Genomic DNA, 14,259 nt, shown 5'->3' with positions numbered 1-14,259 from the left:
CATCAACAAAACAGAAAGGCAACCGAGTGAATGAGAGAAGGTATTTGCAAATGATATATCTGATAAAAGGTTTATATCCAAAATATACAAAGAACTTAATACAACTCAACACCAAAAGATCCCAAATTCAACTAAAAAATGGGCAGAGGGCCGCAGAGGCAAGTTTTTAATCCGAGAGGTTGTGTTTGACCTTAAGAGTCCTCTTCCCTGGTGGTTTCTCTCTCTCTCACTTTTCTCAACAGCCCCTGATGTTCTATACAAAAAACTTGATTCTAATTCTATGTGGCAATCAGGATGGCTTGCCAGCACTGACGCATACACCTAACAATTTAGAAGGGAGGAAGAGGAAAGAGAAAGAGTAGCATGATTTCTTTCAAAAGGGTAACTGCAGGAATGCCTGTGTGGCTCAGTCGTTAAGTGTCTGCCTTCAGGTGATGATCCCAGGGTCCTGGGATGGAGTCCCACATCAGGCTCCCTGGTCAGCAGGGAGCCTGCTTCTCCCTCTGCCTGCTGCACCCCGTGCTTGTGCTCGCTCTCTCTAACAAAAACATAAATAAAATCTTAAAAAAAAAAGGGGGGGGGTTAACTGCAAAAATTGAATTGACATCTTTAGAGTGTACTTTCCAAATGATCACAGGACATTTGACCCATAGATAAAAATGAGCCCATAAATAAGAACTAGTTTATCTATTTTTAAAAATCAATAGAGCACAAACTGTTTTTGTTAGCTATTATGTTAAAAATTCCACTACAGTTTGTTTGGGGGGCAGGGAAGGGAGGATGAGGAAGAAGCTAGACTCAAAAACCAGTTTCCTTGTTTAACCAGAATCCTTACCGTCACCTACAAAGCCCTAGCATTCTGGCCCCTAGCCACATCTCCAGCCCCACCACCCTCCTCGCTATCCCTTAGCACACAGAAATCCCCATGTCTGAGGATCTTTGTACTCCCATTCTCTCCATCTGGGATACCTTCCCCCGGGTGTTTGCTCCTCACTTTATACTTGTCACTGCTCAAATGTCACTCTTTCAGAGAGACCTAACCATCCATCCCACTTAAAATATCAGCTCCTGTTCACTCTGTCTCTTCACTTTGCTCTCTGTTCTGTCCTACGCTTACCGCTGCCTGACGTTACACATTTCCACTGCCTCCCCAGCACAATGCAAACCCCATGCAAGCAGGGACTTTGCCATTTCTGCGCTCTCTTGCATCCCGAGACCACTGGAACCCTGCCTTCTAGAGCAGACCCTTAACAAACTAAATAAGCACTATCACTCTGATCTAAGTAGTAGTACCCCCTTTTAACAGAGGACCTGGGGCTCTAAAAGTTTAGGGCATCACAGTAAGAGAGCTGGAATTGAATCCTCGTTTGTCGAAATAAAAAGGCCAGAGTTTTGCTTGCTATGCCATTCAGTCATGCAAAGAAAGAATAGACATAATGCTAACACTTCATCCCACTGCCAATTTTTACCCTCAGAGTAGTCCTCTGAGGGAATCCTAAGGGCCCCCATTACAGATCAGGAATAACAAGCTCATGTTATCCAGAGTGGAACCCAGGCAACGAGGTCAGAGGAAGGTTTTATGGGGCTTAGAACTTGTACAATTTGGGGAGGGGTCCTCTTTAAGAAAAATACTACAAAACCACAAGTGTAAAAATATCATCAGGGCCTTAGAACAGGCCTCTGGTGAGAGGCCCTGATGCTTGACCCCAGCTTCTTGGTGTGTCCCTCACGCCAGTTAGTCAGGGAAAGTGTTGTGGCTACCCCTGCGGCAGAAGCAGCGACCACGGGTGGCTCTGAGGGTGCTGGCGCTGTGGAAAGGCAGGTAGCACGGCCCTGGCTTGGTTGTCATCTTTTAAGGAAGCCCTTTTACCTTCCTGCCTCAGTTTCTCCCTTGCAAAGTGGTGCCAATATGCTGGGACAGCGTTGAGTGAACGGAGTTTATGGCCACGTCGGGGGTGACGGGTGTTTTCAAGGATGCCCAAGGGCTTTGCTGCCCTCAAACACTGAGAACTGCGTAGAACTCTCACCGAGGCTCTGCGGAGCCAGCCCGGTTTCTGAGAGCACAGACGCCACGTCACAGCAGACGCAGGGAGCACCTCCAAGGAAGGCCCGCCCCAGAACCCAGCTCTGGGTTCGGCTCTGCAAGGAACTTGCTGAGCCTTGAGCAGGTCACAGCTGCGTCATCTGAGGAACGATAAGAGTCGTTGGAATTTGTTCGTCCTCTGGTCTGAACTGTTCTCTGCTCATCCAGACATACCCGAGAGCAGAGTGCTGAGAGCAAGGCTCAGCCGTCTATAGATGGCTCCCCGTCTACGAGAACGTTCCGTTATCTGCGGGTTTGAGGGGGAAGTTTGGGCAGCGCTGACCCCGACGAGGAAAACTCGCCAGCTCTCCTCCTGTTTGCGGGGTGGGGAGGGTGGGGTCGGCGGTCAGGCGGGGCATCTCGGGAGGAGAAGGAAGAGGAACGCTGGCGAGCGGGGCCCGGAGCTCCAGGGCTGTCGGGAAAGCCCACGGCGCGCCTGCCGGGTGGGGGTGGAGGCGCGCGCGCGCGCGGGCAAAGCCGCCCCCAGGCCAGAAGCGGCCGCGAGCGCGCTCACCTTGCGGCCGTTCACGTAGAAGAGCAGCTCCACCGCCCGGTCCATGCTGGCGCGGCCCGCCACCCGACTCCGGAGTCGCCGACTGCGCTGCCGCCGGAGCCTACCCGGCAGCCAAGCCCCAGGGAGAAAGTCCCGTTAAGACCCAAAATTCCGTGCGCCTCGCGGCGAAAACTTGCGCGGATCCCAGGACGTCACGCGAGCGCTCCGGCCGCGCGGAGATCATTGGCGGAACCCTCCCCTCCTCGCGCCGACTCGCCGCGTCCACGCCGAGCTCTCCGCCCCTCGGCAGGTGCGCCAGGTCCTGCGGCGTCTCCTTGGTCGTCTTTCATTGGTGCATATTTTAAGGGGCTTTCCAGCCATATGTGCAGTTGCGGAACAAGTCGTATTTTGTGCCACTGCTCCCACCACGCTTCCACCACACCTGGTACGGTCCTAATAAAACAGTCCCATTCATTCCAACTTTGCAGGGAAGGAACTTAAAGAACAACCGGTGGTTTTACAACTTTATCTTACAGTTTTAGAAATAATTATCCAAGTTTGTTTTTAAAATCGAGAGCTACCTTGATACAGACTTAAAAAAAAAAAAAGCTTGATAGCTCTTCACAGTTTATCCAGTATAAACATCTTGGAAAACTTTTTTAAAATGCAACTTGGAAAATACTGAAAAGCATAAATATAAAAACTATCTGTAAGCCTGCAACTTAGAATTTACTTATTAATTTTTGGGTCAATCTTTACAATTTTGAAATCTACCTGTAACTCCTTTTTAAAAACTGAAATAGAACCAAACTAGTTGTTTTCCAGACTTGTTTTCACTTAATATACCTAGAATACTGCGGCACTTGGGTAGGCTCAGTTGGTGAAGTCTCCAACTCTTGATTTCAGCTCTCCTCATGATCTCATGGTGATGAGATCATGATAGGAGCCCCTGGTCCGGCTGGCCCTCAGCACAGAGTCTGCTGGTCCCTCTCTCTCTGCCCCGCCCCCACTCTCTCTCTCTCTCAGATAAATAACAAAAAAATCTTTAAAAAAATATACCTAGAACAATTTCCCATGTCATTTTGTTTTTGTGAACACGAAATTTTGTGAAAATTTGTGAGAAGTACAACTAGCATCGCCATATACCTCATCGAGCTCTGACAATAGTCAACTTTTTTCCATAGTTAGTTAACTTTTTCCGGAGTATATTAAAGCCAAATACTTCAGAAATGTTACTTTATACCTAAGTACTTTAGCATACATTTTCCAAAAGACATTTCCTTACTCAAGGTGCAATTTTCACACCTCACAAAATATTTACTTAATATCCTCAAATTTCCCAGCATCCAAAAAAAGCCCTTTTACAACTTGATTTCTTTGAGTCAAACAAAGGCTATTCAATGTATTTGTTTGTTGTCTCTTCAGTCTGTTTTAATCTAGAACAGTCCCCTCACCCACTCCCCCTTTTATGCTATTAACATGTCTGGTCAGTTGTTCTCTAGAACACACCACATTTTATAATGGCTGACTGCTTCTTCTGGTGTTCTTTGTTCTTCCACCCTACTTACTACCTATACTGTGCCTGATGAGGAAAATAAAGCAAGAGAAATGTAGCTTAAATTAAATCCCCTTACAGCTTGCAGCACACTGATAGGTACCTGAAATGCTCCAAGCCTGACATTCCTCAAGGAATCATGGCTGCCTGAATGCCTCAATGTTTATGTTTTATTAAAGACTAAAAGCAACCTTGTCCTGACAGCAACTAAATCTTCAAGCTCTTGTAAGACCTTGCTTTCAGCATACAGAAAGTCCTTAAAAACTTAATGTTATCTCTCCCCCCTCTCCCTCCACAAACTTGAAAGTATATAGTCAGTCACTCCTTGCACTCTCAGGTGCAGCTCTTTCTGCCCAGGGGTGCTGCTCCTGTGCTATATAAGAAAATCACCTTTTTGCATTAGAAACATCTCAAGAATTCTTTCCTAGTCGTTCACTACTGGACTTGAACTTCAAGTCACACCATTTTGGCATCCAATGTAGAGCTCAAATCTCATCTGGATTCTAAGGCTTGGTGCAAACATGGTGAGTACTTCCACTCCTCTCCCTTTACTTTCATTTCAAAGTACGGTCTTATTGGAACACTTTCATGTCAATTACTCAGGCTATATTCCTCTAGCCCATGGCTACTGTACAGGGAGGAGCAGAGACCTGCCTGCCTCTTGGCTAGAAGCCAGTACCCTGGCTGGAATGGTAATGAGACCCAGAAACTTGATGCCCTCCCTTTATTCCTATTCTTAAAAAAAAAAAAAAAAAAAAAAAAAAATATATATATATATATATATATATACACACACACACACACACACACACACACATATATATATATAGCTTTTTAAATATATTTATTTGAGGGGGTGAGGGCAGAGGGGAAGGGAGAGAAAGAACCTCAAACAGACTCCCTGCTGAGCGGGGAGCCCAAAGCAGGGCTTGATCTCACGACCCTGAGATCATGACCTGAGCCCAAACCAAGAGTCAGCTGCTTAACCGACTGAGCCACCCAGGTCCCTTTATTCCTATTCTTACACAGAATTGTCTTTTGGGCATAGGACAGCCACCTAACTTGCTAGTGTGGCTGCCAAACTTAAGAATCCCATGTGAGGTTTCCTCTTCATTAGTCTAATGTGATCCCCTTCATATATTCTGGCTGCCAGAACTCCACCTGGAGCTGGCTGAAACCAGTACCCAATTGAACTAAAACCCAATCAGGGACCGTTTCCTAGGGAAGTTGGCTGTAAGGACTATATGTGTTGGAATGTCACTTAGGTCATGATGGATTTCTATCTTTACTCTTTTTCATCACTGTCCCCTACTAACTACTTAAGTTACAACATTGGGTCGTTTCCTCTTGTAAAACTTTTCTAGTGTTTTCCATGGGTTAGAAATGGTGGGTTCTTCATGGCAAGGCATGGCACGGTATTTTGGTCCTTTCACCACCATCCATTTGTAGTCTAGAATGCAATGGGGAAGTGGGGGGATGCCGGCAATCCCTCCTATAGGGCCTTTATGGCAGGGTGGTGACCAACAGCGATTTTGTTCAAGGGAGGCCTCTGGTTGCTTTGATACCAGGAACCTCTAAGATATCCTGTGTGGGAGTCAGGGGGATTCTTGGTAACGGACCTTCTTTACTTTTCTAGGAACATGGGATCTTCTTCAGTCCTTAAGGATTCTCCCTTGGGATGCCTTTTAACCCACTGGAATCAAGTTGGATTGCAAGATCTAAAAAAGAAAAAACTGGATCATCTTCTGCAACATTAAATGGCCGCAGTACTCCTTCAGAGATAAGGGAGAATGACCCATTAATGGGACATTAAGCTTCAATATGACCTATCAGTTAGATCTCTTCTGCAAGAAACAGGGCAAATGGACTGAGGCACCCTATGTTCAGGCCTTCAGGGCCCTAAATCAGGATCCTGACCTAAGGGCTTCTTTCAGAATGTGTCTAACCACCAACCAGGTTAATAAACCCCCTCTGGACATATTGGATGATGATTGTCTCAATAAGCCCATTCTTCCTAACAAACCTGTGCCACTGCAGAAATCCAGTACAAACAAAGAGGACATTGGCTCTGTTACTATCCCTCCTTCTTATAAACCCCAAGACTCCTCTGCTCCCAGCCCAGCTGGACATACTAGGAGTGGAACTCCCTATCTTCCAGCAGTTCCACCTGAATCTGGAATGCATCCCCATACAGAAGTTGCTAATAGAGAAATGGGCACAATTAGAGTCCATGTGCCATTCCCCATGGCAGACCTGGCTCAGACAAAACAACAATTAGGATGATATTCTGAAAATCCTTCTCAGTTTATTGAGGGCTTTCAACAATTCTCTGTTATGATGTTTGATTTGACCTGGCAGGATAGATACATATTAACATGTTACACTGAGGAAGAGGACCATATGTGGGCAGGGGCTGGAGAGTTTGCCGATGAACTGGCAACAAGAGATAGGAAACGTTATTTGATTGCGGGCGGGGGGGCTGTTGTCCCAAATACCGAGCCACACTGGAATTAGCAAGAGGATAGACTAGGGACGGGAGAGACCATACGATCACTTGATTAATGGAAGGAATGAAAAAAGGATTCTCTTAATCTGTAAACTTTGATAAAATTCAGGAAGTGATTCAAGGTGCTGCTGAAAATCCAGCTCTACTTCAAGGTCACTTAATAGAAGCCATCCATAAATACACAAATCTGGACCCAACCTCACCTGAGGGAACGACTATATTAAACATGCATTTTATAAGTCAGTCGGTACCTGACGTCTGCTGAAAACTGAATAGAAATGGCTTTAGGCCCTCATACTCCCACCCAGCGCCTACTAGAGGTAGCTACTGGAGTCTTTATTAATAGAGATGTGGCCTTAAAGCAAGAAAAGGACCAGAGAGCTCAATTGCAGGGTAAGGTACAGGCTCAAATATTGGCTGGCGCTATTGCGGATCCCCCACAACCCCAGACTAACCAGGGCCCAAAGGAAAAGCCGGTATCAGACAAAGGAGCAGGTAGGACCCCGTGCCATGGATGTGACCAGACCAGACACTGGAGCAAAGAATGTCCAAACAACGGCTCTCCCCCAGGGCCATGTCCTGTCTGTAAAAAATAGGGACATTGGAAAAGGGACTGTCCCATCTCCAGAGAGAGAGGAAGACAGGAACTCACTCCTCCCTCCCCCACCCCCGCCTCCCCAGAGCAGGAACTGGAGGATCCAGCATGACAGGGCCCTGAGGCTGGTTCCACTCCCTATGACATCAAGATGACCAAGCTGGGGTTATCCTGGATGTGGAAGGTAAGTCTGTCAATTTTCTTATTCCTATAGGAGCCACTCTGTTCTTATTCAACACTCTGGCCCAACTTGTTTTTCTAGCCATAAAATCATTGGCAGAGAAGGGGAACCCAAAACATGCCTCCAGGCAATGCCTTTAACCTGTGAATACAAAAGTCAGTGGGTTACTGTTCAGTGGGTTTCTGGTCCTTCTGTCTTGTCCCACTCCATTACTTGGATGAGATGTAATGTATAAACTGGGAAACAGGTTTGCTTTGACCTAAGAAGAGGATGGCTTGTTTTCTTTAACACCTGGAGAACTAACACCTTACCCTGATATCCCTCCTAATATCCCCGATATCCTGATATCCCTCCTAATATCCCTGATATCCTCCCTAATATCTGGAAGAAAGTAAACCCACAGGTCTGGGATGGCGATGTCCCAGGACGGTCTTGTAAAGCCCAGCCAGTGAAAGTGCCCTCGAAGGGCCCAGCCACTATACTTCAGAAAAACCAATATCCCTTAAACCCTGTGGCAAAAGCTGGGTTAAAACCACGTATTGATAAGTTTCTCAAATGTGGCATTTTAAAGCCTTGTCAATCTTCTTATAACTCTCCGATTTTAAGAGTAAAAAAGCCAAATGGGAAATATCAGATGGTACAAGATTTAAGAGCTATAAACGAGGCAGTGGAGCCTATTCATCCCATAATGCCAACTCCATATCCTGTTCTCGCCCAGGGCCCTGGTGATGCCAGCTGGTTTTCAGTACTTGATTGAAAAGCCACCTTCTTTGGCATCTCTCTATGTGAGGAAACACAGCCACTATTTGCCTTTGAATGAGCCTCACCTTCGAGCCCACAGGCTGCTCATTGAACTTGGACAGTCTTGCCACAGGGATTTAGAGACAAGTCCTCACTTGTTTGGGGCTGCCCTTAGTAAAGACTTCCGTGATATCTCCTTGCCTCAAGAGACTATAATCCAATATGTGGATGACATTTTAATCTGTAGTTCCACAAAAGAAATGTCTGATAGTAATTCTATAACTTGACTTAACTTCTTGGCAGACAGAGGCTATCGTGTCTCCCCTAAAAAGGTGCAAATATCTAAAGAGAAAGTACAATATTTGGGATATGAGCTAACACCAGGTCATCGTACCCTGTCTACTGACAGAAAAAAAGGCTTGGACCCCCACCTACAAAAAAACAACTCTGTACTTTCCTAGACATGGCAGGTTCTTGCCACCTGTGGATTCCTGGATTTGGGCTCTTAACCAAACCACTGTATGATTCAATTAAAGGCCCTGATGAGGAACCTTTATTCGGGACTAAAGCCCAGCAGTCAGTCCTTCAAACATTAAAAGCTAAGTTTTCGTCAGCCCCGGCTTTGGCTTTACCAAATTTAGAAAAACCTTTCATTTATATGTTGCAAAAAAACAGGGACAAGCTTTGGAAGTTCTTACCCAGAAATTAGGAAATGAAACAAGTGGGCTATTTTTCAAAGTCACTTGATAATGTAACACAAGGCTGGCTTGTCTTCAAGCGGTGGCTGTGACAGCCCTCCTGGTGGAATCTTCACAGTTTACTCTAGGACAGGCCTTGATAGTCATGACTCCACATCAGGTCCAAAGAGGCCAAGGGCCACCAATGGATGACGGGAGGCCAACTTACCAGATACCAGGCTATACTTTTAGACATAGCTGAAATAATAGCTAAAACCTGTCAAACTTGAATCCCAGCTACCCTTATGCCTGGACCTGAGCATCGTACTTCTACGTTAGAACATGACTGCTCAGAGATTACCGATCTTGTTCGTTCTAGCGGACCAGATTTAAAAGACTCCCCTATTGAAAATGAGATGACAGTTGGTTTGCTGATGGCAGTCCTTTCCTGGATAAGGGAGAGAGAAAAGCTGGGTGTGCTATCATTAGCTGATTAAGACCATTGAGGCAAAAGCCCTGCCAACAAATAATTCTGCTCAAAAGGCTGAATTAATGGCACTTACCTGTGCTCTTCAACTGGTAAAAGGTCTAAAAATTAATATTTATACTGATTCCAAATATGCTTTCTTGGTGCTGCCTGCCCAATGTGGAAGGAAAGGGGATTATTATCCAGATAGGGGCCTAGAATGAGGCTGTACACCTATCTAAGAAGGTCACTGTAATTCACCTCAGAGAACACCAACAGGAAATGACTTTAGAATCTGAAGGAAATAATTTGGTAGACCATGTAGCCAAGCAGGCAGCACAAAATAAACAAATATGAAGTCTTATACCAGTCTTAACTCCAGTAAAGTCCATAACTCCAGTCTACTCAGACCAAGAAATTCACATAGCCCAGGAATGAGGATATTCAAAAAATACGCAGGACTGGCTTGTTAATGATGAGGGAAACACCTACCGAAAAATAACCAATGGAAGGTAATACAGGGTTTACACCAGGTGACTTATTTGGGCAAAAGTGCTTTAGGACATTTAATTTAAAATATATTTGCTGGAATGAACTTAATAGCTACAACGAAACAGATTTGCCCATCCTGTATTGTTTGTGCCCAAGTAAATCTGGAAGGCGCAGTCCCCTCTCCCTCACTTTTAAAACCAGTCCAAAGGCATGGAACATATCCAGGAGAGGACTAGCAGCTTGATGGCACACAAATGCTTCCTTGCAAAGGCTATAAATTCCTACTAGTGTTTGTTAATACTTTCACTGGATGGGTCAAGGACTTTCCCTGTAAAACTGTAAGACCCACGGAAGTAACCAAAGTCTTGTTGTGAGAAATTATTCCTCGATTTGGCCTCCCACGATCTCTTCAGAGTGATAATGGCCCTTCTTTCACTGCACAAACAACCCAACAAATAGCACCAGCTTTAAAAATTAATTGTTTTCTACATTCAGCCTGTCATCCACAATGCTCTGGAAAGGTAGAAAAAGCTAATCATACTTTAAAGGGGCACCTAACTAAACTTAGTTTAGAGAGCCAGGAAAATTGGGTTTCTCTCTTACCAAGAGGACTTCTCAGAATGAGAACTGCTCCAAAACAACATCTAGGACTTAGCTCTTTTACTATATGGAAAGCCATTGCTCACAGTGGACCTGTTATTAGATAAAGATTATAATACTCTGTTAAATTATTCACTCAAGGCTGGTTTAATTTGTAAGTTACTTATTGAATATACTGATCACATGTTCCCCAAACCTGATTTAACTATAACCGAAAGCCTACCCCATGGTAAGTCATGGAGACATGGTTTATTTAAAAGACTGGAAGTCGCATACAGCGGGGGGCTTAAATCCAAAATGGGAAGGTCCATATTGGGTCATATTAGGTACTCCCACTGCAGTAAAATTAGAAGGACACTCTTCATGGGCTCACATATCTAGAATAAAACCTGTACCTCCCTCACAGGAAACCCATGAGCAAACTAACATGCCTTCTTACTCCTGCAAACCTGTAGAAGATCTCAAACTCCTCTTCAAATGATGATGAAGGCTGTATATTTTCTTTTTGTTCTCTGTTCACCTATCTTTAAAAAAAAAAAAGATTTTATTATTTGTCAGAGAGGGAGAGAGAGCACACAAGCAGGGGGAGCAGCAGAGGGAGAGGGAAAAGCAGCCTCCCCCTGAGCAGGGAGCCTGATGCGGGGCTCGATCCCAGGACCCTGAGACCATGACCTGAGCTGAAGGCAGATGCTTAACTGACTGAGCCACCCAGATGTCCCTCTGTTCACCTATCTTAATGGACAATTCCTTTCTACAATGGGCACAGCATTACACTGAACTACAAAATCAAACAGCTTGTTGGATATGTGGCGTTTTGTCCGTGTCAAGTACACCTGGGTTTACCTAGTGGGTTTTTCCTTTACAAGGCACGGATTGGCACTCTCTATATACTTACACTTCAGAAATAATATATAACAATACCGTGTTCTGTGATAAATCTATCACTAATCAGAATGTTTCTTCTTGGCCGATGATCAATATGATATAGAATTTACCAGGACGTAACCAGACTTTTTCATACCCTCAAACTATTAAAATATTTTTTTTTTTTTAAAGATTTTATTTATTTATTTGACAGAGAGAGAGACAGCCAGCGAGAGAGGGAACACAAGCAGGGGGAGTGGGAGAGGAAGAAGCAGGCTCATAGCCGAGGAGCCTGACGTGGGGCTTGATCCTATAATGCCGGGATCACGCCCTGAGCCGAAGGCAGACGCTTTAACCGCTGTGCCACCCAGGCGCCCCTCAAACTATTAAAATATTAACTGACTTTACAAGCGCACAAACTGATGCCCACCAATGAGTGCATAAGTTACAAAACCCTACTTACCGCTGTACTGAGGATGGTATATATCAAATTTAGGATACATACTTATGGCTCACACCCACCATTGGACAGCTCAGTCAAAAGGCAATTTTATGCTGGGAGCAAAAAAAATCATACAGATGATACCTGCGCGAATAGTACATGCCATTTAGGATGGCTATCATTAGAAACCCGTTCTCAAACCATTGTACTCAAGGCTACTGACTGGTTTGCTGCTGATTGGATAAGGTGAGCTGGAATCAGTTGGCTAGCCCCAAACGGAACCCACTGGTTATGTAGAACTAACCTATGGCCCTAGCTTCCTCTAGGGTGGATAGGTCATTGCACCTTAGGTTTCACCTGGATTCATGGGCGCATTACCAAAACCAACACTACCCCAGCTAATCTTCCCAATTTAAGAAAGAGATGGACATGATCTGTTTTTCATTGGTATGACCATCTGGCATCCATTTTTGTTCCATCTGTAGGGCTGGAAAGTATAATTTGGCATATGGAAGCTCTTAATAAATACACCATAAAAGCACTCAATGATTCACAAAATAGCATCTCCTCACTTAATACTGAGGTCACACAAATGCTCAAAGTGGTTCTACAAAATGGAACGGCTTTAGATGTCTTAACAGCAGCACAAGGAGGTACATGTGCCATTATTAAAACAGCATGCTGTGTCTACATCCCAGATTATCATAAAAATGTCACAGGACTATTAGAAGATACGAGTATTTAAATTGAGGCTCTACAAAAATCCTTCCCTCTCTTTCAACAATTGGTTAAGTTTCTAGCGTGGAGGGGGATTATGGTCAACTATTAAGGGTCTCTTTGTTGAACTTCTCATTCTTTTTTTTAAAGATTTTATTTATTTATTCGACGGAGATAGAGACAGCCAGCGAGAGAGGGAACGCAAGCAGGGGGAGTGGGAGAGGAAGAAGCAGGCTCATAGCGGAGGAGCCTGATGTGGGGCTCGATCCCACAACGCCGGGATCACGCCCTGAGCCAAAGGCAGACGCTTAACCGCTGTGCCACCCAGGCGCCCCATGAACTTCTCATTCTTATAGTCATTTTAATTCTAACACATTGTCTTCCTCAGTATTTTTTCACGTGGTGCCAAGACTCCCTCACTACAGTAACTGCACATTGACAGATGCTCCTTTTTACTCAGGGAGATTCATATATTCTGTCTACCTTGGATTCAACTGCCTCCGCCTTTCGTAACTCCTACATCCGCAACTGACCAATGTTGACCCATAGGTAGGGATATCTCTAGCCCCTATTCAGCAGGAAGAAGTTACAAAAGGTAAGACCTTTTACCCTCAACAACCTTAAAGAGTCCAAACTGTTCAGGGGGGAAAAAGATAAGGAAAACAAAGCAAGAAAAATGTAACTTAAATTAAATCCCCTTACACCTTGCATTCAGCACACTGATAGATAACCTGAAGCTCTCAGAGCCTGACATTCCTCAAGGAATCATGGCTGCCTGAATGCCTCCATGTTTATGTTTTATTAAAGACTAAAAGCAACCTTGACAGTAGCTAAATCTTCAAGGTCCTGTAAGACCTTGCTTTCAGCATACAGAAATTCCTTAAAAACTTAATGTTATCTCTCCCCACTTAAAAGTATATAGTCAGACACTCCTCACACTCACAGATGCAGCTCTTTCTGCCCACGGGTCTTTGTCCTTGTGATATAATAAAATCACCTTTTTGTACTAAAATGTCTCAAGAATTCTTTCCTGGTCATTCGCTACTGGACCCAAACTTCAAATCACATCGTGCCTATCGATCTAAAGCCTTGCTTAGATTCCAGTTCAGTTTGGGGGCTGGGGGAGGGAACGAGAAGATTTCACAGGTGGTGCTGTACACTTGACATTGCAGCACATCGGGAGGCTTACGATGTCCGGTTGTCTCATTCCTAATGATGTGAAGATTGATTGCTGGGTTCAATGGGTTCTCTCTTCATAATCAATTTCTCCATCAACATCTCACCTCATGGTTTCACCATACATTGCTGACCACTGCCTGAAGAAGTTATTTTATTAGGCAGTTGCAAAATAGTAATTTTCCTAATTCTAACATTCCTTCTTCAGCCGAGATTCTTTTGAACAGAACTATCACTATTCGCTAGAGCTATTGACTATGCACAAATAGAATTGATATCAGAAAGGAAAAATACATGTTTGTTATTTCCTCTTACAAATTTTCAGAAGATCCAATGTTTTTGTTTCCTTTTTTTTTTTTTTTGAGTATCGTTATGAATTTGTGACTTTCGTATAACATGTTTAAATGTTACAATCTTTCATACCAATGTTGAGTTTGTCCCATCTTAGGCTAATGGAAGCACCTTCAAATTGGAATTCATGTCCTTTTGATGTGGTCACATTCATTTTTAATAATGTCCTTGTTTTCTTGTACAAGACATCCCAGGCTCACCTTGTTTATATACTGTCCCAAACTTGGAATCAGCCACTTCTCCAAAGAACCCTGGTTTCCGTGATGGAAAACAGTATTTAGAAACCATAATCTAGGGGGCTCCTGGGTGGCACAACGGTT

The 14,259-nt window shown here is 44.3% G+C and overlaps 1 protein-coding gene across 1 annotated transcript in view; it reads right to left on the bottom strand.

Annotated features, from left to right (window-relative positions):
* LOC123798185 (aldehyde oxidase) overlaps window positions 1-2,852 on the bottom strand; it is an 81,715-nt gene extending 78,863 nt beyond the window's left edge. Inside the window, exon 1 of the mRNA XM_045806433.2 lies at window positions 2,598-2,852. Within this exon, the coding sequence (XP_045662389.1) occupies window positions 2,598-2,642 (45 nt within the window). The 5' untranslated portion in view covers window positions 2,643-2,852. The remainder of the gene's footprint in view (window positions 1-2,597) is intronic.
* Window positions 2,853-14,259: the final 11,407 nt, after the last annotated feature.

Source organism: Ursus americanus, chromosome 1, assembly GCF_024610735.1.
Source record: "Ursus americanus isolate L20-20 chromosome 1, mUrsAme1.1.p, whole genome shotgun sequence".
NCBI lineage: Eukaryota > Metazoa > Chordata > Mammalia > Carnivora > Ursidae > Ursus > Ursus americanus.
The sequence above is the reverse complement of the archived record's forward strand: the minus strand, read 5'-3'. Positions and strand labels throughout refer to the sequence as shown.